General features: G+C 36.5%; 1 protein-coding gene across 1 annotated transcript; it reads right to left on the bottom strand.

Moving 5' to 3' along the window:
* Positions 1 to 260: 260 nt before the first annotated feature.
* Positions 261 to 22,568, bottom strand: CDC7 (cell division cycle 7). Its single transcript, XM_054691554.1, has 13 exons — positions 22,542 to 22,568; positions 22,232 to 22,344; positions 21,727 to 21,920; positions 17,388 to 17,471; positions 17,010 to 17,145; positions 12,426 to 12,519; positions 12,199 to 12,341; positions 10,747 to 10,999; positions 10,029 to 10,124; positions 9,106 to 9,284; positions 8,152 to 8,234; positions 5,504 to 5,653; positions 261 to 3,678 (listed from the first exon to the last, which is right to left on the bottom strand). Exons 1-13 carry the CDS (start codon positions 22,566 to 22,568, stop codon positions 3,290 to 3,292), a joined length of 1,941 nt encoding a protein of 646 aa, XP_054547529.1. The 3' UTR covers positions 261 to 3,289.
* Positions 22,569 to 27,910: the final 5,342 nt, after the last annotated feature.

The following is a 27,910-nucleotide window of genomic DNA, read 5'->3' as shown; positions in this document are numbered from 1 at the left end:
ACCAATTTAACGGCTAGGAGAGTATAATGTGTTAAATTTTAAAGGACATTCTGAATACAGTGCATGCTTAAATTGAAATTCTAAATCGTTTACATCTTTTCCTAGTCATCTTTCTTGCCTTATACAAGCTATGTATATTCCCAGTTACTTTGCTTATCCTTTTGAATTTACTATATCATCTTAAATTTGGTTAATTATTTAAAGCACTGAAAACAAAGGTCAAGGGCAATTTTATTCTTTTAAATCACTTTCTTCTATTGAGAAAAAAATTAGGTCAGACAAATTAAGCTCAAAACTATTTTGCAATTGCTTTCCTGAACTTCATTTTTATAATTTTCTCATCCAGTTTACAATGGTTTTCCTAAGGTTTATGCCTTCTCACTTAGGTATTTAAAATGCCATTATTTACTAAATTCTAAAGCACTGACCTTTGTAGTTACTTTGTTGGAAATCTTGCTGTAATTTGACAGAGCATTAACTAATTCTGATTACTTATCTAGTACATGGGTGAAAATATCCACCTTTCAAGACAGGCAGTTCCAACACAATTTGACAACATTAGGAAACATCAGTTCTAAGAACACAGGAAAAAATTTGAACCGTGTTGACATTTCTGCCTAGTGTTAGATAGTGTTCTTTAAAGACCAGACAGACAGCATGCACAATTGCAGGCGGAAACAATACATCTGCTGACACTGGCATTACCCGCCAAATTTGGCCATGGTTTAAAATAAATAACTTTTTGGTGATGCATAGTACTGAAATTACACAAACAGTAGAAATTACTAAGACATAAGCCTAAATGTTTTGTGGGTTTCAAGATTTTATGCAATCAATATACTAACATCTGTAACACCCTTTTGTTTCTAAAAATGTTGATGCCAGAAACATGAGATTAACATTGCTTGATGACTTTCGTTCAGATTTTAAAATAAACTTAAGTTTAATTCTTTGGAATAATCATTCTTGAGCCACATTTTTATTTAGGTCATTAAGGCAACCATAATCATCCCCTTATAAGGAAAAGTTTCATTAAAAATGCTAGGGAACTGCAGTCTGTTTCAAAAACCAATACTTGTAGCTTGTTGTACTTATAGTTGTAAATGTCTAGTTTATTAAATGAAAACATCCTTAACAGTTTCGAGTGTCAGCAACAATTTTATAAAGTTGACAATGAAAAATAGTCAAATATTCCGGGAACTTCCATAATAATAGGAAATTACCTTCTTCCCTAGAAATGACTGTTTTGCCTAACTTAGAAGCTTTTAGGGAGCTGACATAATAAAGTGATGTTCAGAAGGCTGAAAAACCTGAATATGTGTATGGAAATTCCTTCATAATTTTTATTTGCCAAAATCGATATACCATTTTCTAGTGGGTTTGAAATTTCCTGACACCTAAATTGCAACATCAGATACCTTTTAAAATACTAACTCCTTCTACCTCCCCTTGTATATCAACCAAGTTCTATTCTAAGTAACATTAATGGAAAATTGAAAAAAGTCCTGAATATTAAATATCCTTAGAGAACCCCTTCTCTGCTCTTGTGATAATTTTTTCCCCTATCAGTTCTCTGAGAATATGTTAACTTGTGAGTCATGCTGAAAAATTATTTTTGGCTGAGTAAAGATTTCATTATGGTTTGCTTTATTATTTGTGACAAATATCCTATAAATGTAATCAGGTTAGCACCTTCTCTATGGACAAATCTACTTCTATCTTTCATATACTACTTGAGCCAGGTCAATATTTGTTAATTCACTACCTACTGTGTGCTGAAAAGAGAACATACATTTCAATCTCAGAAGGAAAACACACTCAGTGGTTAATTTTTTTTATCATTTTTACAAATGAATAGTGTACATAAAAAAATAAAAGGATAACTTTATTAAACATACAAATTCAAGAACATTTAGGTTTTTAAAAAATTATAGTATGAGAAGACAGATCAAAGGTAATGGTGTAGATACATACACACACACATTATATTTAGCAATAGATTAGGTAGACAAACTGACTTCATGGTCAAATAACAAAATGAATATTATATCCTTACGCTGTTTCTATACTCTATGACTACAAAATAGGAAACTTCTCAGCAGATCCATTCCTCACTTCCAGACTGACTTCTCACAAGAAGTTGGATAGCTGTCGTTGCTATACATCATTCTGGCATACAGTAATACATAAACTTCTATCTTAGGTCCTTTTCTACTTTGCTTACTTCACTATCTCTTACCAATCCACCCAAGACCCCAATCTTCATTCTTCCTTGAGTAGAGCCAACTTAGTCCAATAGGTTATATAGCTCTTGATGGCGTCACGTAAAGGAAAAATGTGCAATAGATTCAATTCTGCTTGTCAATTTCCTTTCAGCAGCTACCTAATTCTACCTAAGATGGTGTGAAAAAGCATACAGCTGAAAAAGAAAAGCATTCTGGACTATTAATCTTCACCTTGGCCCTGAAGTGTCCCTTTTTTTCAACCAGTGTAGCATTATTTTAAGATTCTAACTGTAAACATAAGCAACATTTAACTAAGCACCCAGAAATGTTTTGAAAGCACCATATTAATTCCAAGGAGATTGTATTACGTGGGGGTTAAGAAGGCAGAAAAAGTGAGAGAAATCATTAAGAAACCATGGCAATTCACGCAAAAAATGCTTTCAAAAAATACTCTAAAAATGGAAAGGTGTAATTTTATGTGATATTCCCCACCCCCACCAGACATGACAAACATTTTCTCAGTACTTGTTTAGTGTTCATGAAAGATACAACATATACATCTGCAAGAGAGGAAATTATTTTCTTTACCTACAGAATGGACAGAACACCAGAATCAGGTTAGGTTTTTTAAAAGGACACAGATCACAGCTTTAAGAAACCAATAAACTAAGTCTTCTGACCTAGTTTAGACACTGCACGGTATATTTTAATCCCTGAAATATCCATTAATTTACTGACTTGCATCTAGAATCCCTATGTACTAGGATAACACTGCTCCTTTATCTGCATATGACAGTGAAATATTAGGGAAAACTAAAAATTTGAATATGCTCGGGTATCTCTAACCGAAAGACCCATTGTTAGTCCAAAGAATGACCCCAGGCCCCTTAAGCAATCTTAATCTGTATTTCAGAATCTGCCTTGAGAGCAAATACTTCAATTTAAAAATAAATTATTCATCTTGTCCTGGTCTCTAATCAATAACTTATGACTATTACACAAAGAACTCTTTTTCAACCCACCTCACAATATACAACAGCAAACATTAAATGAAGACTTGATAATCACAAGCTCATGTCTTTAAAAAAGGGATGCAATAAAGCTTCTGCTGCTGTTATTCTTGAAGCTGGATTGAGATCTAGAAGTTTGTCAAGCAGGTCATAAGCTTCATCAGGCACCTCATCCCAGCCTTCTAAACTGGTAGCACACTCATCAGACCGACCCCCAGAGTCATTGCTGCCCCCTTTATACAGTGAATTCCCCGAGTGCTGTGCTTGAAGTGTTTGTATGGGGTCATTCTGGGCAGATTTCCCTAAAAAAGCCGGGTCATGAGACGCAGGCTTCTGTAAACTGCTGACTAATTTGGAAGTGTTAAAATCTATACCCCTGAGCTTCTCACAGAGTTTTCTCAAGTCTTGTGCTGGGACTTCTTTGCTACACAATATTGATTTGCCTAAAAAAGAAAAAAAATAACATATTTTATACTATTTGAATATATCAGAAAACTCTTTGTGAGAAACTTGCAAGTCAAACTGTCCTTTGCAAGTATATTTATGCTGAGTATGAACTGGAGAACCACATACTAAAGTGTGTATTGTACTACACTGAAGACCGATTCATAAAGTGGGGGGAGCAAAAAGCAGTGACTTATTAAGGGATGTTGGGGACTTCCACAGCTTCATTTATATTCAGCGCAAAGTTATAGTAAATTTTGACTGAAATAACCACAGAAGTCATACTAAAAAAACATGCAACAGGTGCTGCAAAGCATTATTTTTTAATCATGAGAACAACCATTATAATAATAAATCTCTAAAGGTCCTTGCCGGCTAGCCTGACACTTGCTCTGGAGCGTTTTTGTCAGATGTTGTACTTCCACGTTGGTTTTCAGTATGATTTTGACTACAGGTGGTAGAGATTTAAGCTCTTCAACAAAATGTTGTAGTGTTGTCTGATAACCATTATGTCCATAAACTTCTTATGAAGTTATTGAATAGCAGAGCTAAGTTTTTTCAACCAGTAGAGAATAAGCATGCTAAAGTAAGAATACAATTTCTAAAGTGTAAGTTTTGCTTTCTACTCCTGGTTACTTTACCCTTGTCTGTATCTATTATTCTATCCTATTACCCGCAGATAAAATTCTCTTATACTAGGTACAAGAAAGGTACCAGTTATGGATTGGCTTTGTTGCAGAAACATCTCCTGGTTAGCCTCCATTAGGAAGCTTTCTTCACAGCCACCACTAAGTTTTTGTTTCTGATGGATGAAACTACAGCACTGGTACCTAACTAAGCACAGGACAATCATTTTCACTGTGGTTCCTAGCTAGAAGCAGTTCTTGGTTATTATCAGTTGTTTTTCAAACTAACAAGTCTGGACTCTCTCCATATCCTATTATTCTGAATTTTATTATCCTAACCTGCTGGGGTGAGACAACAGTCAGATAATTATCTTGTAGCACTGATCCAGGGGCCGGGCATAAAGCAGCCCACCTACTCTTGTGACAGGCGGACTGAAACTTTATCCCCAAAGGGGTGTACCATATGGTATGACAGCACACTGACTCAATCACACCATTCTCTGCAAGGCATTAACTACAGTGTACATGAAGAATAAATACAAAGTGGACATTTAAGTTGTTGATCAGAGCAAGGCTGAGATAATTTTTGGATGTCCCATAAAGTACACAAGTGTTGAAGTACAAGAACTTGTGTAGCTAAGGAGATGATTTCCTACATCTAATACATGTTTACAATAATGTTCAATCAGTACAGGTGTTTCGTTCATCTCTCTTCTCTGCTACTTTAACCCTAAGGAACATAGAAATCCACATGCTCTCATTTCTGTACAACAGAATATATGCTGTGTGTACAGACTAAGATAAATTAAGACAGGCCTAAGAGTAACTGATGCTTAATAAATATACAATAAACTAAAACATTATTAATGATATTTGTATGATAAAATCAAGCCACAAATACAAAGAATTAAGATTTTATTCCTTATTCTTTTAAAATTATAAATAGTGGAGAAATATAATAGTTTGTACTTGATAAGATTAAATGATTAACCGAACAGAACTGATGACAGACTATTTTCTTAACAATGCTATTTATTTTCAAGTGATTGAGAAATTCTCTACCTAAGATTAGAGAACGTTATGAACACAGAATGTTTATTTGAAGAGAATTTTGTAATACTGATAATTTATTAAATGCTTTGCAAGTGATAGCCAGAGGCATGTTTCTTTTGTTCTATAACATAAAAAAATTACTTACCAAAAGTTTTAGCAGCCTGGATAGTTTCCTTGGATCCACGAATTGTCATAATTTGAGCCAAAGCAGTTAAATCATCACTTGCTTTATAAAATGGATATCGTCCACTGAGCAAAGAAAGGAATATGACACCTGCAGACCACATGTCAATTGCTGTAACAGAAAACAAACTTTAAAAATACTCTGATTCTGTCATCTGCATCAGTAATCCTTAGCCTTCACTGTGCATCTGAATCATCTTGAGAGCCTTAAAAGAAATTCTGATGCATAGGCCGAATGCCTCAGCGATTCTGATTTAATTATTCTGGAGTAGGGTTCAGGCATCGGTATCTTTTTTAAAGTTCCTCAGGGACTTTAAATACAATTCCAGGATTGAGAATCCTTGGTTTAACATCCTTAATACAAAACACATTGTTTGCTTTCTTGAGCAACATGTTGATAAGTTTAAAAAGATATTTCATTATTGCAAAACACTAAGTAAATGCACATTTTATAAGATCAAAAGAAATTGAAAAATAGCAACATTGGAAAAAATCTGCATGCTTTTCAAGAACTATACATCTTAGTGAAAGGTTTTCACTTTAGTGAGAAGTATTGAACATCAGAAACCCTTCCTTGGCAAGGTGCTAACCCTTACTTTTTTATACAAAAATTAATCTTCAGAATTTTGGCACTTAAGGTTAAGACCAATTAACTTGCATGTTAAGAAATTCATTAAGACAAAACAAAAAAACCCCCTGACAATAGAAAGGTGGTAACCAGAGGGGACCCACTGGTAGGAATGGGGAGAAGAAACTCCAATATTTAGAGGTGGGTGTGGTGAGATATATGCAGTTGTGGAGATGGGAAAATGTCCTCCTGGAACTTATGCAGTGTTGTGATCTAATGTTACCTAAAAAAAAAAAAAACAAAAAAAAAACAAAAACAACAACAACAAAAAAAAACCACCCCCAAACAAAAAACAATGTGTCCTCCCCACCCTCCAAAAAAACCCACATTTTTTTCTCCTAGGATCATCTTTTCTCCTAATTGCTGACCTCCCAATATCAAGAAGTTATCTCTTGGCAACTGCATCATCTGACTTTCTTAGTTCACTTTGTACCTCTGGCTGCTTCTTCAACATTTTCCCCAAGCCTCTTCCCTCTCAACTCTCCCTGATTAGTCCATTCACTTCATAACTACCATTTATATATAACGATGACACTCAACTTATTTCTAGTTCAGATTTCCACGTGCTTACTTTTATTTTGTAAGACATTTCTATCTGGATGTTTCACAAATATCTCAAATCAATTATGTTATTTCTTCTTTATTCCCCATCTTGATTACTGGTACCCATTCAACTTTCCCAAGTGATGAATGTGATAAACATCCTGGATGCCTTTTTACATTACCTTCCTACACCCAATTATCACAAGGCAGAGCCTTTCTAATTCTTCCTCTATCATTCCTATTACTAGTGCCCTCAGTTAAGTTTTCATCATCTCTCTGTACCCCTTCAGGATACCACTCTCCAAATTCTATCTTTCTTGCACATATGTCTTGCATACCATACTATCTTCTCCCCTTAAATAACTTTCCAGCATCTACAGAATGAAGTCCAAATTGTTTATCAAGTGTGATCTGACTGTACCTACATCTTTTCAGGTTTACTTCTTAGCATTTCTTAACTTCCATTTTACATTATAGAAACACTAAACTTTTTATAGCTTCCTGTATGCTATTTCATGAGTTCCTCTACTCCTGCCTCAAAGAAAAACCTCAATCCCGATTTATACTCTGTTTTCAGAGATTATATTTAAGACATTATTCTAAAAAGAGAAACACAGGTTTAATCAAGACTAACAAACAATTTATGTGCCAACAACATAAAAGTTAGTTATATTTAAAGGAGATTTCAAAGGGTTCCTGATTCCTACTAGGACCAACGCTTTGTGCATTTTTGTTTTCTTGTCCATATCTCCTCCATGTAACTTACTCCAAAATCCCTTCAGGTAAGGGCAGTTAGAAATCCTTCAAATATCTTGTATACAGTTTTATCACCATATTCAACAGGTTATTTTATAATTATTTAAGCATGTGTCTGACTATAATGTAAACAGATAGTTCTATTAATCTTTTATATTTTTAGCAAATACAGAACACTTGATGAATGAATGCATTTCTTTAAAGTCTGTAATCCAAGTGAATTGCAAGATTCATCTATTCAATAGATGCTTCCTGGAACCTGGGTTGATGACAACTTTTTTAGATTAGAGAATTTTCCTTCTCAAAAATGCAATGCCATTATATTGTTTTCAATTTTTTTTCAATCTTCTGACTTCTGAGGTACTAAGCAAACAGATAAAATGTTGCCAGTCTTAAGTTAGCAAAAATACTAGATACAATTTTCCCCCAACATCTTGCAAACAGATAAGCAAAATGCAATGAATAGAAAAAAAAATGTGAAAGGAAAACAGCCACACTAGGATTAGATTCTTTCAAAAATAGCATTAGCTCAAAAATGGGACTGTCACATTGCTAAAATCATGTATATAATTTTATTAAAAGCAGCAGAGCTCAAATATTGGTTATAAATAGACAGAGATCATAAAATAAACTATGCCTGGGTAATTAATTTTATTTGGGTCTGTATTTCTAGTGCAAATTACCTGTAGTTTGGTTGGGGCACTTTGTTAAGACCTCAGGTGCTCTGAATCCTGGTGTCCCTGCCCGAGGAGCAACCTGTTGTCGCCTTATGATAACAAATAAGATTTTTCTAGTTATATTAAAGCTTAATTATTTAAGAACAAAAATATTTATCAATTTAAGTCACAATAAAATCTACACAAGTTATTACAATGCAAATTATAATTCAGAATAAAGACAGTCCTCTCCCCCATCCCCCAGTTCATAGTTCCGGGTATAAAAATGAATATAAGAAAGTGAAAATCAAAATCAACAAAAAACTATGAACCAGAGACACTTTTTGGGGGGTGGGGGGCGGGAGGGGAAGGATTGGGGTCAGAATGGGGCGTTTGCAATTGTATGGGGGAATATAAAAATAAAATTTATTATTTGAAAAAAAAAAAAAAAAAAAGAGGTAGCAGATGGTTAGATGGTAAGAGCCATAATAGAAAAACAGAACACAACAGCAATTCAGAGACATAAAAATCATTTGTTTCAAGTGATTAATTACTGATATAGTCACTTTTGTACTTGAGTCAATCAGAGAAAACTCAAAGTCAACTCTTGAAAGGGTGGGAGGAATTATCACGGTGAAATGTAACAGGTGGGAGTGAGAGAGGACACCTATTTTTTGGTTCTGGTTATTCTACATCAGCAGGAATAAAGAAAACAAAAAGTTTATCCACAAGCAAAATATCCAATTTTAAGCTACCCCAAACCAAAATTATTTGCCTCTAAGAGCAAGTAAATTTTCCAAAAAGTATATATATGTCAAATAAACAACACATGCCAATAGTCTTTGTTCTTCACGGTATTTTTCTCTGCACTAGTGCATATGTAGTTCCGAAATTGTGCTGCTTCCTCTCACACAACTCTATCAGTTGTCTTCCAAAACTAATGCAATGCTGGTAATTTTATAAGCCATCAAAATACATTACCTTGAAAGGCAAATACTGCAAACTTTATCTGTTGCATAACAATCACAGGTCAGACTAGATGGGCAAGAACTAGAAGTTTTCCTCACTGTACCACTATTCACAGCTTTTGTAGAAACAGCTTTCTTTTTTGTAGCTAACTTTCTAGATAGCACATCCATAGTCTTTGACTGCTTCATAAGCTGTAAAAGAAAGTTGCATTTTCTATTTCCATTAACATTTAAGTGGGGGCCTTCAAATGCTAGTATGGCAAACACAACAATAGAAGCATAACTTTTAAAACCACTGGATTGTAAATTATTAAAATATTTAAGCCTTTTTAGGTTCTTCTGCTTGAACAAACATATTAAGATTCACTAATCAGTCCTAGTTTGGCAAATACTGACTTACACTTTATTAGAACTTTTCCTGGTATGTTACAAAAGTATAAAAGAGTGATGCTCTAGTGTCTAACTCCATTTCAGAACTGTAAACTGCACAATTACACTGGCTAAACTCAGTTTCAATTTGTTTTTCATGCTATCTATTACAGAATATCATAAATTACTTTAAAAACTATTTAACATCAAAGGCTATTTTGTAAACTTTACATATATCTTTACACTATTTACTGTGTGTCGAAATGTGTTAGTTGTTGGGAGCTCACATGATAGCCAAGAGAGAAAAGGTTTTAATATTCTAAATATTCCTCTAGAGAAAGAGCAACAATAATAAGGTAACCAAAAATGATGAAAAAATCTACCAGAAAGGTTGAGGAAAAAAAACTGGAAAATATAAGAGCACTGACTAGATGCTCAAAACATTAATACCTCTGCTGAAGCAAAACTCTAAAGACTTACTGATAACAAATGCTAATCTAGTCATTCCCTAAATCCTCTGGAGTGTACAACTGACTGATGATTGCACTATTAAGCTACATTACTTACTTTCACTGCAGGGCTCTCATGTGAAATGGAGCTGTGTATATTGAAATTTCTTTCTCCAAAAACAGAGCGCTGGACAGAAAGGCCTACAGATCCTTCCTACAATACCAACAAAAAACAGGGAAAACAAGGATTATATCTGTAACACTTTCTGCCAGCTGTACTCTGCCATAGTTTTGAAAGAGTTAAGTGACATGAAACAAAAACAGCTGCATCCAAGTCATTCTTAGGTACCAAAACACTTCTGTGAAAGGAAAAAATAGTCTAGACAGAACTCTAAACACCCATACAATGTTATCATAGTCCACAAATATATATAACTTAAAAATTTCAAAAATCACCTGCATGGATGTTACATTTACTGTGCAGCTAAAATGGAGATAGACACTTCAGAATTTTTCCCCTACAACTAGTGCTTTAAAAAAAAAAAAAGATAATTAATCTGAACTTTATAACATGCAGGGAAATTTGTTAATTTCTACTTTTTGTTGTATAATACAACTGTAATGGCAAAGACATTATAAACCTACCAAGTAAATTTTAGATTTGAAATAGTTAAACCATCCATTACAAATCTTAGTGAAAAATCTTGTTGACAGAATACATAATAAATATTAAATAATTTTTTTAACTGCAAGTATATCCCAGTATCATATCTCCCTCTGTTGGTGAAGGAGTGTAATTCTAAAACCGTGTTAGTACTTAAGAAATAAAAGAGAACCTTTCCATCTTTTCCTTGTTTACTCTGAATTTGTGCATTTGTATAAGGCCTTTTAACAGAAGTTTTTGTGGCAGGTTGTTGATCCAGCTCTTTAGGTGCTCCTGAGCCACTCAGAGAAATCTTGTTTCCTGTGATTACATGGGATTTATTTTGTGAACAACTTTCCTGCTGAGTTTCGGACTGGACAAATTTGAGTAGCTCTATTTTCGTATCATGGGTTCCTTGGGCCAAACCAAAGTCTACTAAAGCATACCTAAGAAACAAAAGTAAGCATTTTCACTTTTCTGGAACTAATAAAGCTTAGTAACATCATAATATGCTCAAACCGTATTTATTCACAAACTGCAATTCTTTTAGGACTCAATTAAGAATTTATATACATATATATCAATTATTCCTCAATTAAAACGTAAAACATTCTTGAGAAAAGAAAAATAAGGTTTATAGATACGGTAAGGACTTAACAGCTAACTAGGACTGAAAATTAAGGAAAGATATATCTAACCCGGGGCCTCCCTGGTGGCGCAGGTGTTAAGACACAACCTAGAAACTATGCACAGCCTCTGCAGCATGAGTTCAATCCCCAGCCAGCCAGGGAGCTACCCACATGGTGCAGCAGACTTCTCCTGACTTGCCCGTTGCTCCCCTCAGCAGTGCATGTCAGTAGATCTGCCTGTTCTGTTCCCCACCTTTCACCCCCAGCACCTCTGGGACTGTACCCCAGCTCTTGTATGCATGAATGAATAAATATTTTTTTAAAAAAAGATATATCTAACCCTTGCACAAAAATCTTTTTTCCCCTTTCCAATGGATTTTGTTGACAAAGGCAGACAAGAAGCGCAGAATATAAGCACAATTCTTTGTTCTCTGTTGTTGGCAGAGATGGCATCACAGTAGATCATTTTTAATTAAACGTTAAGTTTAAAAGAAAAATAAACTATAACCATGATCTAATTAAAGAGAAAGGTCAAGACTATAAAAGTGCAAGGAAAGAAGTTGTAATTTCTATTCTTCTGGCCATACTCAGTATGACTGATTCATTGTATAAATGCAGTATTTATTTTCTGTTTAGGCCTTTATATATATGATTGGCATAAGAAATACACATACAAGCAGAATTTCAGTATTCAGACTATAATGTAGTCTAATCCCCTCATTTGTTAGGAAAAAAAAAATCCTAGATTAAGAGAAATGTGCTAAGGTCAAAAAGGACTAGACCCTTTCTAAGTTTCATTCAGCTAAATGCTATTTCTACTGGGCCATGGAACATCTAATGATGTACATAGCTTTACTAATATAATTTTACCTTTTCCTTCACTGTATTTCCCTTCCCTGATCAAATGAAAATTTGGAATAAAAAAAAAAAATCTGTGCTACTACAGTTATGTCTGATGGACCCACAACACAAATTCAATCAAATGTAAATATTTTCTAGTAACCTGACATACTCACTTTTTCAGGCGTCTATTAAATAAAAAATTGCTTGGTTTCACATCACGGTGAACAATACCAAACTGATGAATGCGTTTCAAAGCTTTGAACAGATTAAACATATATTCCCGTACTTCTTGAAATGAAAGCAAATTCAAAATATCCTAAAATAAAGTTGTGAATAAGGTCATAAAATTATTTTCATTGAAACATTTAGCTAATAAAAATTCAAGAACAGTAAAACCTACCAAAAAGGACTCATGCTCCAGATACGGCATTGCAATAACCACATGATCATTCTTCCTAAAACAGTATTTAACTCCCATGACATTATCTTGCCCCCTAGTGGAAAAATGCACAACGTTACAGGAAAGGTCAAATGAACTGAAACTTTATGCTTAGTTTTTCTTAAAACTGCAATCTTAACAATGCATAAATAATGCTATAAAATTTACTTAAGGACCTTCCTAGTGGTGCAAGGGGTTAAGATACAACCTACGAAGCTATCAGCAACCACTGCAGCACGAGTTCGATCCCGACCAGGGAGGAGACCCACATGGTGCAGCAGACCTCTCCTGACTCGCCCGCTGCTCCCCTCAGCAGTGTATTTCAGTAGATCTGCCTGTTCTGTCCCCCACTCTGTCTCTGGTGAATCCTCTCACCCTCCACACCTCTGGCCTGTACCCTAGTTCTTGTATGCATAAGTAAATGAAAATAAATATTAAAAAAAAAATTTACTCAAAATCACCATCATATAGGATAGTGTGCACATTTAAGTGACTTGAAAAATATGCAGCTCCTATTATGAGGTTACTATAATAATTCACACATCTGATAATCATACTTTTAATTGGGGGAATGACAAAATGAGAATAATACGAATGAGTTAATAAGACTTAATATCAGATAATGTAATAACTAGAAAACAATAATAGCTGACAGTGAGCATTCACTATATGCATCTATTAATAAATTCACTTCATCTTCACAACAACCCTATGAGGGCTGTTTCTATTATTTCTTGTTTTATAGATAAGAAAATAGAGGTACAGAGAGGTTAAGGAACTTTCCCCAAGGTCACTAGCCTAGTAAGTCATGAGCCAGGATTTGAATCCAGGCAGTTTACTGCAGATCTATACTCAACTGCTTTATATAAGATGAGGAAAACAGGATAAAATTGACTCCCATGGTTTTAAGCCTGAGTAAAAACAATATGGATACCAACAAAATATGTAGAATAATCAGCAAAAACAGCATTAAAAACCAAGAACCCATCATGTTGATAAGGGTATCTAGATATGGGAGTAAATCTTATGTGAGAAATGAGAGAAGTCCATAATACTTGTTGAGAAGTGATTAGCTAAAGTTGTGAAAATGATTAGAGTTCTGAACCTTGAAAAAGCCTCAAGGTTCAGCTGGAGGGCAAAATAAGGAAGAAGCTATAGAAGGCCAGCGAAAGGATGTTACCCAAGTGAGGAGCCTGAAAGGAAGAGGTGATTAGCATTGAGGTCAAAGAGAGTAAGGACTGAGGGAAGCCTTTTGGTTTGGAAAATAAGAATCAACTGGCAGTAGTATCTCAAGGGACAATATAAACGGAACAGACAATGCAAAATAAGATAGAAAGAAAATAAGACACAGTGCAAGCAGAATATAGAGATATTTTATCTGAAATATCAGACAAGGAAAAGAAGAAAATCCAGCATGGAGCTAGAAAGGAAAGCAAAATGAGATAAAGGCTTTTTTAGCATGTACTTCAAAGAAGTGCAGGGAAAGGAAAAGTGGCAGAAGGAGGTATTTAAAAGTGTGGGGGAAGGATGCTCTTATTCAGGGTACTAGCACTTTAGTAATTATGCCCTAAGAGGCCAGTTTACCCTTTTTGTAATAAACAAGGTGAAACAGGGTAACAGGGTAAAACAAAGAAATAGGCTTGTTCATTCATTTAGTAAATATTTAATCAGCATTGTGATTTGCCAATAAAGAAAAATAATAACTTGATTTCTGCCCACATGGAGTTTATTATCTAGTGGACAATACGGATAAAAACAGATTACAAGGGTTTTGAAAGAGATTGACTTTATCAACAATGATAAATAGGTGAGTCTAATTTACTTTACAGAAAATGGTGCCACTTCTGCTCAGATCAGAAAGGTGTGAAGTCAGCATATGGGGAAACAGTACAGGTAGTGGCCCTGAGGTGAGTGAGTTGAGACAAATCCAAGGAATGAAAGAAATGGGAGCACAGCAGAGGAAATGGGGAGACCAGCAGGGGATAAGGTTGCATTTTTTTTCAAAGTAAATGTATTTTGGAAACCATATAAAGATTATAAGTGCTGGATCAAACAGTATCCCATTCATATTATACACTTACATATCTTTATATTTTAAAGGCTATTCTGGCTATTGTGTGACCATGGGGATGGAGGGGCGGGTATGGAAAGATGGGTCAGAGCAGGCTACTGTAGTAAGTTATCTAGGCTTTGACTGAAGTCGTGATTGGAAGATAAAAACAAAGGTGGATTTCTTGATATATTTTGGAGGCAAAATGTCCAGCCTTTGGATATGGTTTAGGAGAGAAATAGATATTGAGGATGATTACTAGGTTTCTGGTCTTAGCTACTGAGTATCTACTCGTGGTGTCATTTGCTGAGATGAGCAGATGAAAATAAGTTGTTGCAAAAGGATTTCTGTTCTCTCTTTTGGCAGGTGAAGAGATGCAAAATTTAGATTTTTGGCATGTTAAGTCTAAGATGGTTATTAGGTACACAAACGGAAATATCAAATGGTCAGGTGGACAAATACAAATTTGCAGTTAAGAGTTATGAGGCCACATACCAAAAAGACCAGAAACAATAGGTATTGGTAAGACAGTAAGAAAAATGAACACTCATATACTGTTGGTGGGAATGTAGACTATCCTGGCCCCTGTGGAGATTTCTCAAAATTTATCTACCACATGATCCAGCAATTCTCCTGTGGGTTCCTATGAGCTGGCTACTAACTGGTCACTCACAGGCAACTGTGACCTATTTGCTATTTACAAATCATACCAGAGCATTCCTTGACTACCTATGGAGTATAGCCCGTATCATGAGGCAGGCCTGGGGATGCCTAGGCCACTGCTGACCTGATTATGTGACTATCTTCATGGTGGTCTTGGGATAACTCTGCCTGTGATAATACTTTGCTGACGCAAATGTCTCTTGACGCATGGTCACGATGTCCCCTTCTCTGTTCCTCGTAAAACTTTGTCCCCCATTCCATTCCCACCCCTGGACTTTATTCCTCATACCATTTTCACATGATCAGCTTTTACTAGCCTGTGTGCTTCAATAAAAGGCATAAGAACTTCTGCTCAGTAGCATAGTCTTGCCTTGCAAACCTGCTCCATGACTACTGTGTCCCTCATCACATTCCTGTCACAACATTCTTCTTACTATCTAGCCAAGAATATGAAAATACTAATTCAAAGGGATATATGTACTCCTAGGTTAGTTGCAACACTATTTACAATAGTCAAGCTATGGAAAAACCAGTGTCCAACAACAGATAAGTGGATTAAGAAGATATTGTATATTTACACAATGGAATACTACTCAGCTATAAAAAATTATGAAATCTTTTATTTTTGAAAGCATGTATGGAATGAGAAGGGATTATGTTAAGTGAAGTAAGTAAGGAGGAGAAAGACAAATACTGGATGATTTTACTCATGTGCGTCATATAAAGAAACAAAACAAAGGAACAAGCAAAACTAAACCAAAAACAAACACTTGAAATCAGACTGCAGAACTGAGGTTACGGGAAGGGAAGGGTGGGGCCCAATAAACTATACTGGAGTATTACTGGTGGCATGGTGTGATAACATACATTTGTTATCATTGTACTGGTGTGAAAAGTACTCCTAAAACAGAGTATTGTAAACCAAGATTACTTTGATAAAAATAATTTAATTCTAAAAAAGAAAAAAAAAATGCAGTTAGAGAGTTTACTATCTATTTAAAGTCATGTGAAAATACATTATACTATCCAGGGAAAGGAACAGAGAAGGGAAACTCAAGAGCAAACAATGAGGAGCAACAACATTTAGAGGTCAGACAGAAGAGAGCTGACAAAGGATACTGAATACGAAAGGCCAAATAAGGCAGGAAGAAAACAAGGAGTAAGTGGCAGTACAGAAGTCAAAAGGCAACATATGAACGGAAAGAGGAACTGGCAAAATGGAAGTCATGGCTGACTCTCCCTAAAGTAGTTTCAGCTTGTGTTGAGAGCAGTCATACTGTGTGTATAGTGAAAGCGGGTGTGGAAGTGAAAACAGTATGTATAGATAATTTCTGAGAAGTGTGGGTGTGATAGGTAACAAAGAAATAATGGAGCAGCTAGGAGGATGGCAGTACAGGGAGGATAAGGGATTCTAAATAATGTCTGTATGTTAATAGGAATGATCTAGCAGACACTGATGAAAAAGACATGCCGGATTATTCTGTTGTTCACATAGAATATAAGATGAGGCTATCAAAAGCTAGGGAGATGTAAAATATGAGTTTTGCATATTATAAAAAAACTAGCTGGATGACCGAAGTCAAAGTTTATGACATGGCAGGAAGAATAGAAAAAGATCTAGTAAAAGAATAGGAATTCAAGCTGAGCCCCAAGGAAAATCCACTCTAAACATTAATATAAATTTAACCAATCATTCCAGAAAGTGCTAGCAAACTGGAAACACCTAACTAAAGATGTTTAATTCATGGAAAATCTCATCATCCCTCCATCTAATAAAAAAGTTCAAAAATTATATACAGTCAGTTCAATCGGAATATCTTTAAATTGCCTACCCAGCCACTGTTAGACACTGAAGTTCAGCTGCAATTCTTATAGGATGACTTGTTGGAATTAAGTGTTTTAGAGCAATTTTCTCTTCAAGTCCTACTTGTAACTGTGCTGTGGCCAAATATACAGAGCTGAAAGTACCTGTAAGACAATTTATTTTTCAACTTTTTTTTAAAATCAGTAAAAAGATGTAAAGATTTGCTTCTTATATTTACTATTTGGGATTATAGTCCCAAATCATCTCATCATCTATTAGTAATAAAATTGCGCCTTAATGTTTTTTAAAAAGTATATTTTTCAGTAAGAAATAATGAAAGTCAAGGTTACATGGGAAAAAGAGAAGAAAAAATTAATAAAGATAATAAAACATATCCCCAAATTACCTTCTCCAATTTTATCTTTAATCTTAAACACATTGCCAAGCTGTGGTACAGCTTCATAAAGCTTCTCAATATCTTTTTTAATGCCTATCAAGGAAATAAGAATCACAGTTAAAATTAATGAGTATATTTTATAGTTTAAGTTAAAACCTCAATGAAACAAATTCTAAAACATGAGTAATTGGATTAAAAATAAAAAATCGCTATAATAAAATCTATCATGTGGGTGTAACTCACAGACACCTCAAACTAACAAAACTGCAAGTCAAGAATCATACACACCAGATTTCTATAGTTTAGAAATACATGCTAATAGATACATTAACATAGCACAGAATACCACAAAACAAAGCTAAATTAAAAAAAATAAATCAACAATTTGTGCTGTGATCACTAGATGGCATGACAAGGACACAATGCAATCTTGAAAACTATTTTCTTCCCCTGAAGACACAAAATCTTACAGGCCTGGAAAAGTTTTATGTATTGAATATTCACATTATACGCTCAGAGAAAAGACCTAGTAAAGCTTTTAGAAATGATGTATTTATAAAAAGTTGCCCCAATTATGAATAGAATCGTCTTTGTCAGCAAATAAACTGCTGCTTTTAAACAAATAAAAGCTCTTTAAGAAAACAAAGATGGTTAAAATAAGGAGAGGCAATACTACAAAAATCAATAAACTATTATATACAACAAAAAACCATATTCTTAAGAGTCATCAGATTGTATTATAATATCTAGGCCAAGCATGAGCTACCTAAGGTTGTACTACTTTGTATAGTATTAATAGTTTTTAAGACATTTTCAAAGCACTTTCACATGTATTATCTTTTAAATTTCACAACAGCACAGTGACACTGACAACAGAAACTGCATCCTGATTTTTCAGATAAGGAAGCCTTATTCAGGAAGGTTAAACAATTTGCCCAATTTCACAGAGCTATTACTTATACTCATTCTTTAACAATATTTTTAAAAATGCGTAGCTTTTTTTTTTTAAAGATTCATTTATCTATACAAGAACCGGGTTACAGGCCAGATGTGCAGGAGGTAAGAGGATTCACCAGAGTCAGAGTGAGGAATAGAACAGGCAGATTGACTGAAATATACTGCTGAGAGGAGCAGTGGGCGAGATAGGAGAGGTCTGCTGCGCCATGTGGGACTCTCCCTGGCGGGCCAGGAATCGAACCGGTGCTGCAGAGGCTGCAGACAGCTTCACAGCGCTGCGCTCAACCACCGGCGCTACCAGGGAGGCCCCGCTTAGCATTTTTTTAAACAAAACAAAACAAAAGAACAAAATTGGTGAAATCCCTATTCTCTAATCTGGAAGAAAAGACAAATGTTAAAGTTTACTCTTCATACAAAATCCTTATTAATAATACAGGAATGCACATATTATAAAGTAGAAGGCAGTAGGGATAGGCAATGAATACTTCTGAAGGTGCTGAAAACTTCAGGTGATAATTAAGCTGTGTTTTGGAATATTCAGCTGTGGAAAAAAAGTGATTTCAGGAAGAAGAAACTATGTATGCAAAGACACAGAAAAGGAGAGAGGGTAAAGGGAGGAAATAATGAAATTCAATGTGACCAAGGAAGGAAAAGGCAGAGAAGTAAAGCAAAGTAAAAATCATAAAACTTTTTTTTTTTATAGAGGCATGTTTTATTTATTTATTTGTTTGTTTTTGTTTATACATGCACTGGGTACAGTCAGAAGCACAGGAGGGTGAGAGAATTCACCAGAGCCAGAGTGGGGAGCAGAGCAGGCAGAAGGACAGAAGTACACTGCTGAGGGGAGCAGCGGGCGGCAGGAGAGGTCTGCGCGCCATGTGGGACCCTCCTCCGGTGGCCGGGGAGCAGCCGGGGATTGAACCGGCGCCACAGAGGCTGCGGGCAGCTTCGCAACCCAGTGCTCAACCACTGCGCCACCGGGGAGGCCCAAAATCATAAAACTTTTAAGCAGGGAGATAACAGGTGGAGGAAGAATTTTATTTTCTATTTGCTTCAAATACTCTTACCTTATGGTTTCAAATGATTGGCTCAACTGTCCAGTCTTTGACATTTTATTTCAAGAATTACTCTTCCCATTACTTGCTTTACCTGAGTATCTTTGGGGTACTTAGCCAGTATCAAGTTTCCTGTCTGTTCATTTGATCACTGTTTTCCTCCCACTAGACTATTAGTTACACCAATATATGTTGTTTGTTTGTATAATTCACTGTATACTGAGCTCTGAGTTAAAACAGTGCCTAGCCTAGCATGTTTGCTGGATGAACGAATTATTACTATCATGGGCACTCAGAGAGATTGGTGAAATCTGGAATAAAATTCACTCTTTATTTCCCAGTATTTTTTTCATAAGAGTATTAGAACAGTAGCTTTCATTTCAATATAAATCAAAAACAAAGCCAGATTCGTTCGTTCATACACTCAGCCAAATGTACATTACATGTAAAGGAGATACTGCCTTCAGAGAGCTTATGATGTATCTGAAGAGACAAGATACAGAGAGCTAAAACAATACAAGAATGCAAGGACTGGGTTACTGTATTATGTCCAAGGACTAATAAAGGAAAATTGAACTGTGAAAAGCAGGCAATTACAAAAAAATTGAAGGGAAGAGGGGCAGCATTTACGAAATTGGATGAAAGTGGCATGTTAAGGTTATTCCAGTAGCACAAGATGAACTGGAGGATAGAAAAGAATTGGGAGCAGACAGTTTCAGTAAGAAACTTCATTGTAATTCAGGAGTAAAGTGTAAGAGAATAAATTCATGTGGTAGGAATGGAAGAAGAGGCAATGCCATACATAAAAAGCAGTAAGATGGCCTCCCTGGTGGTGCAAGGGGTTAAGACGCAACCTGTGAAGCTGTCACCAGCCATTGCTGCATGAGTTCGATCCCTGACTGGGGAGCTGCCCACATGGTACAGTAGACCTCTTCTGACTCGCCTGCTGCTCCCCTCAGCAGTGTATTTCAGTCAATCTGTTCTGTTCCCCACTCTGTCTCTGGTGAATCCTCTCACCCTCTGCACCTCTGGCCTGTACCCTAGTTCTTGTGTGCATAAATGAGTAAATCTTAAAAAAAAAAAAAAAAAAAAAAAAAAAAGGGTAGTAAGATATGGGCTTCCCTGGCGGCACAAAGGGTTAAGTCACAACCTATGAAGCTGTCCATAGCCTCTGCAGCATGAGTTCAATCCCTGGCCAGGGAGATACCCACATGGCGCAGCAGACCTCTCCTGTCTCACCTGCTGCTCCCCTCAGCAATGTATTTCAGTCAATCTGCTTGTTCTGTTCCCCACTGTCTCTGGTGAAACTCCCACACCTCTGGCCTGTACCCCAGCTCTCATATGCATAAAATAAATCATTCTTTAAAAAAAAAAAAGTAGTAAGATAAAGTTAGTAACTGGACATGGGGAGCAAATATAAAGCATAAATCAAAGGCAACTCCAAAGTTATAAGCATAGGTAAATGACATAATACTGACCAAAAATAGGGACATCAGGAAAAATACTCATATGACACAAAAGATGAGTTCAGTTTTAGTTAGAAAGCAGAAGCATGTCCCATCATATTTTTTTCAGGATGGAGTTCATGATGTACTCCCAGACCTTGTGTTTTATTATTGCTAAGAACATTTCATTTATTTTTCTTAGTGAATTCTACTTTTGAATACCTAAATGAAAATCCCTCATCGACTTCTCAATCCAAGCTTATTGCAATATGATGAAGAGAAAGGAGTCATAAGTCAAGGAGAAGAGAAATTCTAGTCTAGCTATCAACAAACTTTGTTCTTTGGACAACTGCTAATATACAGACCTTCGCACTGTCATCGATAAAATGACATGGTTGGACCATGCAATCTGGGGGCCTCCCTGGTGGCACAAGGGGTTAAGACACAACCTATGAAGCTATCTGCAGCCACAGCAGCACAAGTTTGATCCCAGCCAGGGAGATACCCACATGGTGCAGTGGAACTCTCCTGACTGGCCCGCTGCTCCCCTCAGCAGTGTATTTCAGTCAGTCTGTCTGTTCCCCACTCTGTCTCTGGTGAATACTCTCATCCCCTACACCTCTGGCCTGTACCCCAGCTCTTGTATGCATAAATAATCTTAAAAAAATCTTTAAAAAAAATCTTAAATCTTAAAAAAAGATAGATTGGTATCCTTTAAAATAAAATAAAACGCAATCCAATCTTAAATCTAGAACTCACTAAGCTTTACTGATTTGTAAAATGTTTCTCTATAAGCATATAACTCACCTTTGAGATTCAGAAAGTTTTCTTGTTTCAAATAACTGCAAATACAGAATTTGAAACCGTGCATTTTTAGAATTAAATACATACCTGGTAGTTTATAATTCTGCTCATATTTTTTTAACGAGCCATCCGCCTGAAGCCGTTCACACAGGGGAGTAAAAGCCATTGGTTCATCCATCTGAATCTCCAAAGAAGCCTCTATCACAAAATTGGGATGCGAAGGGCCAGCTAAGGGGTCATGTTCACAGGTGGGGAGCAAAGCCGCCGAGAAATTCAGGATCCTGGAGATGAAAGGTTTCAATCACTCACTGAACCAAGCACTAAAACATCATACCCCCAAGGGCAAAACGCATCACACGTCCACATCCCCAGGAAGACAGTGGGCCTTTTCTAAGGATTCCATGTACCTCTCTTCTACCTTACGGAAACAGCGGCCGGGGCTTGAAGGGGAGACTTCCGCGCCCCGGCGGCCCTGGAAGGGAGGCGTGGTGGGGGGACGGCTGACACAGCGCGTCCGGGCCGCTCTGCTCGCGCAGGTGTGTGTGTTTGGGGGTTCGGGGGTGGCAGGCCTCAGCGGGGAAAGCGGTTTGACCTGAGTAGCACTGATGGAGGAAATCGTTTGATTGCTGCTAGGGAGCGGCAGGAGGTTCGTCCGAGGTCCCCAGCGAGTTGGTAGAGAACTGATACGCCCCTGGCCACGAGGGGCTAGAAGAGGATGAGGTGGAATGAATGGGATCCTTCTGGGAGCGCGGGCCGCGAGCTCACCTGGGAGGACCTTCCGCCCTCACTCAGACAATGCTCAGTGCGCAGGCGCGCGACTTTCCCGCCGCAGGTCAGCGGGCTCGGAAGGGGGGGGTGGGGGCCGCCTGGCGACAAGACCAAAGCCACGATCCAGAATTCACTTCTAATCCCTCATAATCCCACGCCATGAACAAACCGTCCGAAACTCACGGTTTAAAGGAATACGGCCTCTGTGACTGCCCAGAGGGGCCCCCGCCTCCAAGAGCGCCCCAACTAGCGAGTCAGCCAAATGCGCCTGCGCAACACTTCCCGCCTCGCTGCTTCTGGGTGCACATGCGCACTGTGCACCCCCGGGCGCTGTGGCGCCGCCAGCGGCGCTTGCGCAGGGCAGTGGGTTGCTGCTCTAGGGGGCGGCTGTGTGGGAAAGCGGTTAGGGAAGTAAAAGCCAAGAATAATCCTGTACGGTTAAAAAAAGAGGGAGAGGATGAATTTGAGATTAAGTTTCTGTGTGGACCTGGCACGACCTGACTTATTGTGACCACAGGAGACTGAGCACACTTGATAAAAGACACTTTTTTGGGTTCCTGCTTTAACTTCCTTTGTGTTGAGTGCCCTATCCTTTACAAACAAACAAAAAGCACAATTGCTGGAAGTTTGTGGTTGTAGTCACAGAAATGAACACAGTGGTATTCACTCAGTATATATTTTGAGTCCTTGGTTCTGAGGTTGGCAGGTTCGAAGGGGTTGGAGTTAACAGCAGTGAACAAGACAGACAAAGGCCATTCCTTTATGAAGTTAAATTCCATTGAGGTGGTGATGATAAACGAATAAACGAATAACATTCTTTCAGATGTTGATTCGAGCTCCAAAGGAAGGATGTGCTAGTGGCTTAAGAGAAGAGTGGCTTCATGGAAAGGTCAGGAGTGACTCCTCTGAGGAGATCTGGATGATGAAGAGCTTACTAATTACAATTTTAGCCTCAGTAAAGTAGATAATGCTCAGTCCTTCTAGATAACAAGTATTAAAATACTCAGTTTTATAATTATTTCTACTTCATACAGCTTCCAATCCAGAGCAAAGTCCCTCTTCCATGAACCCTTTCCTAAAGCACTTAAACGCAAGTCCAAATTTTTTATAACATGTCCTTTCTAACTGATATGACCCATGATTCTCCATGGTGTGCATTCTCACTCACTAAAACAAGCGATAAAATGAACAAAACGAACTTATTGAAGGACAGTTGTGTTCCTAGAGGTCTTTGGAGGTAATTGACTAATTGAGTCCCAAATATCCTTGAAAATGTCAAATAAATGACCAGATGAACATAATGGTTTGAAATGGAGTCTAAGCTGAAGACAAATTTGGCAGTTTAAGTTTATATATGAAACTTAAACCTTGGGAATAGATGAGATTATCTTTTTCTTTAAGCAAAAATTGTAAATAGGGAACATTATCTGGGAAAGTTATTAAGGCTTAGCAAGAGGAGCTACTGATCTGCTGTTGACAGTCTGTGCTACAGCAAAGGTTATCTTGCCTATTGGTCTCCTTTTTTATAAGGGACACATTAGAACAATCTTATTAATGGGGATTAAACTACTTGGGCCTAACTGATCTGCATTTCAGTGCCAAGTGATTATATACAACTAATTTGGGAAAAGCAAATGTCCAGCACTTGGACACCTCAGGGATGGTGTAAATTTGAATTGGGTCCAACCTCTCACTCTGGAAAAAGAGGGTAGGGGGTTCCCCTGCTTAGTTGTACAGTCAGCTCAGGGTAAGTTCTCAGAACGACTTTCAACTAATTCTGTTCTGTCTCTCTCTGTATGGAAGTACCAACTTGTGGTAAAAAAAAAAAAAAAGAGAGAGAGAGAGAGAGAGAGAGAGAGAGAGAGAGAGAGAGAGAAGGACTGAAAGAAGGGAGAGAGAGAGGAAAAGAGGAAAGGAAGGAAAGAAATGTCTGCGTACAAAAAGGAAAAGTTACTGGAAGTCTTATTCTCCCCTCCCATCTTTTTTTTTAACTCTACTATTAAGCTGAGGCACTTGCAGAAACTCAGTGATAGACAACCTAGAATAAAGATAAAACAAATATATAGCTTTTGAATATGGACAGAAATGTTCTTTTAGGGCAATTGCTATAGGCTGAATGTTTATATCCCTCATAAATATTCCTGTAGATGTTAAAACCTAATCCCCAATGTGATGGTATTGGGAGGTGCGGCCTTTAAGAGATGAGTAGGTCATGAGGGTGGAGCCCTCAAATGGAATTTCTGCTCTTACAAAAGAAGCTCCAAAGAACTCTCTCCCTTCTGCTAGAAGATGACACATAGATAGAAGATGCTATTGATGAACTAGGAAGCTGTGTTCTCATAAAACACTCATCTATCTGGGCCATGATCTTGGGTTTCCCAGCACTCAGAATAAGGAGAAATCTATATTTGTTGTTTAAGTTACACAGTCTATGGTATTTTTTCATAATACGCTGGATGGACTAAGAAATAGTCAGGTAAAAGATAAGGGACTGATAGCAAAGAGCTACACAAAGAGTTTATATAACTCAACAAAAACAAAGCAAACAGCCCAGTGCAAAAATGGTCAGGAGAGTGGAAAAGACAATTCTCCAAATAAAAAATGCAAATGGCAACAGGCAGATGAAAAATGATATGTGCAACATCACTTATTATCAGGAAAATGCAAATCAAAGCCACAATGAGATACCACCTCACACTAGTGAGAATGGCCCCTATCAAAACTAGAAACAATAAATGCTGGGGAGGATGTGGGTGAAAAGGAGAACCCTCTTACACTGCTGCTATGGGCATGATGTACAGATATCTCTTCAAGGCCTTGTTTTCAGGTCTTTTGGGTATATTACCAGAAGTGGAATTGCTGGATCATATAAGTATATTTTTAATTTTCTGAGGAACTGTTTTACAGTTTCCCACAGCAATTAAACAATTTTACATTCCTATCCTAAGTGTACAGAGGTTTTAATTTATCCATATCCTTATCGACACTTGTGATAGTCTGTATTTTTGAGAACTATTATAATGACAGTGAAATATATCTTGTTGTGATTTTGATTTGCATTTCCCAAATGATTAATGATGGTGGGCATATTTTCAGGTTCTTATTGGCCATTTGTATATCTTAGAAGAGATACCCTGAGTGCATTTTTAATTGGTTAATTAATTGGTTTTGTTGAGTTTTAGGAGTTCTCTCTATATTTGGGACATTAATTCCTTATCACATATGTGATTTGCAAATATTTTCTAATATTCTGTAGGTTGCCTTTTAACTCTGTTGATAACGTCATTTGATGCATGAGTGGTTTTCACTTTTATGAAATCAAATTTGTCCATTTTTTTCTTTTTACTTTTATGTCACATTCAATAAATCATTAAATTTAAAACTGGGAAACTTCTGCCTTTTATTTTCTTCTAAGAGTGATATAGTTTTAGTCCATATGTTTAGATCTTTGATCCATTTTGAATTAGTTTTCATATATGGTGTTAAGTAAGGGCACAACTTCATTCTTTTGCATGTGGATATCCAGTTTTTCCAGTAGACCCAACTATATATTTCTTAAAATTTTGTTCAACATTGCTGGCAAATAAATCACTCAGGTTAAGTTATATTTGAAATTCAATTTGAAACTCTAAGTAATTGCATGTTCTATTACTGGAAAGAAGTTAATGACTTTTGTCTTGCTGTTTTGTAGTATAGTTTAAAGAGATACAAATCTCTTAGGTAAACAATGAAAAAGGGAAGTCAAGCTGTTTAGCATAATAATTCCCTATCTTGATTTTTCTCTCTGTTCATTTATCCATTTTTGTGTAACCTGTGGGTAGTTGTTGGTCAGTTTCAAAATTAAAGACATGAAGAATGGGGATATCTGTAAAAAAATACCTGGAAGTCTACCAAGGGAGAAAACATATTTATAGGATGAAATAAACCTACCATACTGGAAGGTGATAACAGCATAAAAAGAAAACAACATATTTTTCCCCAAAACAAACAGATTTCAAGCACTCTGGAGAAAATCCTATTATTACAAAAATTCATAGAGACTCATAGTGCCAAATTCCTACTGAAAAAAATGTAAATGCAAATTTATTAAAAACAGATATTTTCTTTACAATCACTGTGCTGCAAGATAAAGTAAAACACTCTTAGGATTGGGAGGTCAAGGAGCAAATACTGTGATATGTCAAGTTCCATCTCCAGGGACTAGAATTAGCCAGCATCTGGTACCACTATGGAATGGACTAACAACATAGTTCAGTCATTACAGGGATAAATACCTGCTACAATGAAGTCATAATGGCTTGACTTCCAATTATTTGTTAACTTTAAAAATGATTTAAGTTTTTTGAAAAATCCCTAGAGATTCCAAGTTCAGGATTTTTGTCTTGGTGCCCTTTTGTTGGAAAAGAAATATGCTTGAGAGTAAATTTTTAAAATAATGTATCAGTACTGTATAAAGTACTTTTCAATTCCTGTATGTATTTAATTCCAGAATAATATTATAATTAGTCAGCTTTTATTTAAAAAACTTAAACATGTGAATGTTTGTTATTTAAGAAATTTATTGAAATACAGTTTAACACAGCAATGTTAATTTGGGCTTCAGTGCTAGTGATTTTTCAAATTTAGAACAATTGTCTTTCTGTTTTAGGTTTTAAATGCCAAATTTTATCCCAAAGGACAATTTCACAATTGGGTTATAAATACCTGCCCCTCTCACTGTGAAAACGCAGGCACAATTTATTCTGAAGCATTAAATACAGTAAGAATCTTATCTGTCTTTAAGACTGATATTGGCACATTGGAGGTCTGTGAACTATGCAGAGGGCCAAATCTAACTCGCTGCCTGTTTTCTACATACTGCAAACTACGGTGGAAATACTGAAAAAGTATTTTGTGACACATGAAAATTATGAAACCTAAATTTCAGTGCCCATAAATAAACTTTTACTGGAACATAGCCATGAGTGCTTGGTTATCTATTGTCTGTGGCTGCTTTTGCCTTACAGTGTTGAGAAGGTGCCACAGAGATATATAGCCCACAATCTAAAATATTTACTATTCAACCCTTTCTGGAAAAGGTCTGCGAACTCCTGAAGCATCACAAAAGCACAAAAAAATTGTGCATCATGGCATGCACAAATTAAACAAATGTCTCTAAGGAGTGCAAAAGAAATGTTTATCATACAGTAAATCTGCTGTTTAAAATGGGGAGGGGGGTGCTGGGAAGAGAACACAAGTATTTACTTTAGTGTTTTTTAATTACAGCAGTTAAAAATTGTTACTAGTGCTTCCTGACATTTTTTTCCCGTAACCTGAGAGCCCCAATTTAACCTCTTGATGAACAAAACAGAGGCAGAGATGGAGGAAATATGGCACAAATCCACCGGATGAAATCTTTGTGAACAGTGTAAAAATGGATGGTCAGATACTTTGGTGCTCGATTTTAAACACGAGGAAGGAGAAACCAGGAAATACTCAGTGCCGCTTTGAAGCAAAGGCAAAT

Source organism: Talpa occidentalis, unplaced genomic scaffold, assembly GCF_014898055.3.
Source record: "Talpa occidentalis isolate TD23 unplaced genomic scaffold, MPIMG_talOcc4v2.1 talOcc4.9, whole genome shotgun sequence".
Taxonomy (NCBI): Eukaryota; Metazoa; Chordata; class Mammalia; order Eulipotyphla; family Talpidae; genus Talpa; species Talpa occidentalis.
The sequence above is the reverse complement of the archived record's forward strand: the minus strand, read 5'-3'. Positions and strand labels throughout refer to the sequence as shown.

What these genes read in the sequence shown, in the direction of transcription:
- CDC7 (XM_054691554.1), bottom strand. Translation starts at nt 22,568, where the DNA reads ATGGCGTGGGATTATGAGGGATTAGAA. An exon ending in GGGATTATGAGGGATTAGAA is followed by an intron (nt 22,345 to 22,541) that starts GTGAATTCTGGA and finishes ATCCTCTTCTAG; the next exon opens with CCCCTCGTGGCCAGGGGCGT. An exon ending in GCAGAATTATAAACTACCAG is followed by an intron (nt 17,472 to 21,726) that starts GTATGTATTTAA and finishes TTTCCTTGATAG; the next exon opens with GCATTAAAAAAGATATTGAG.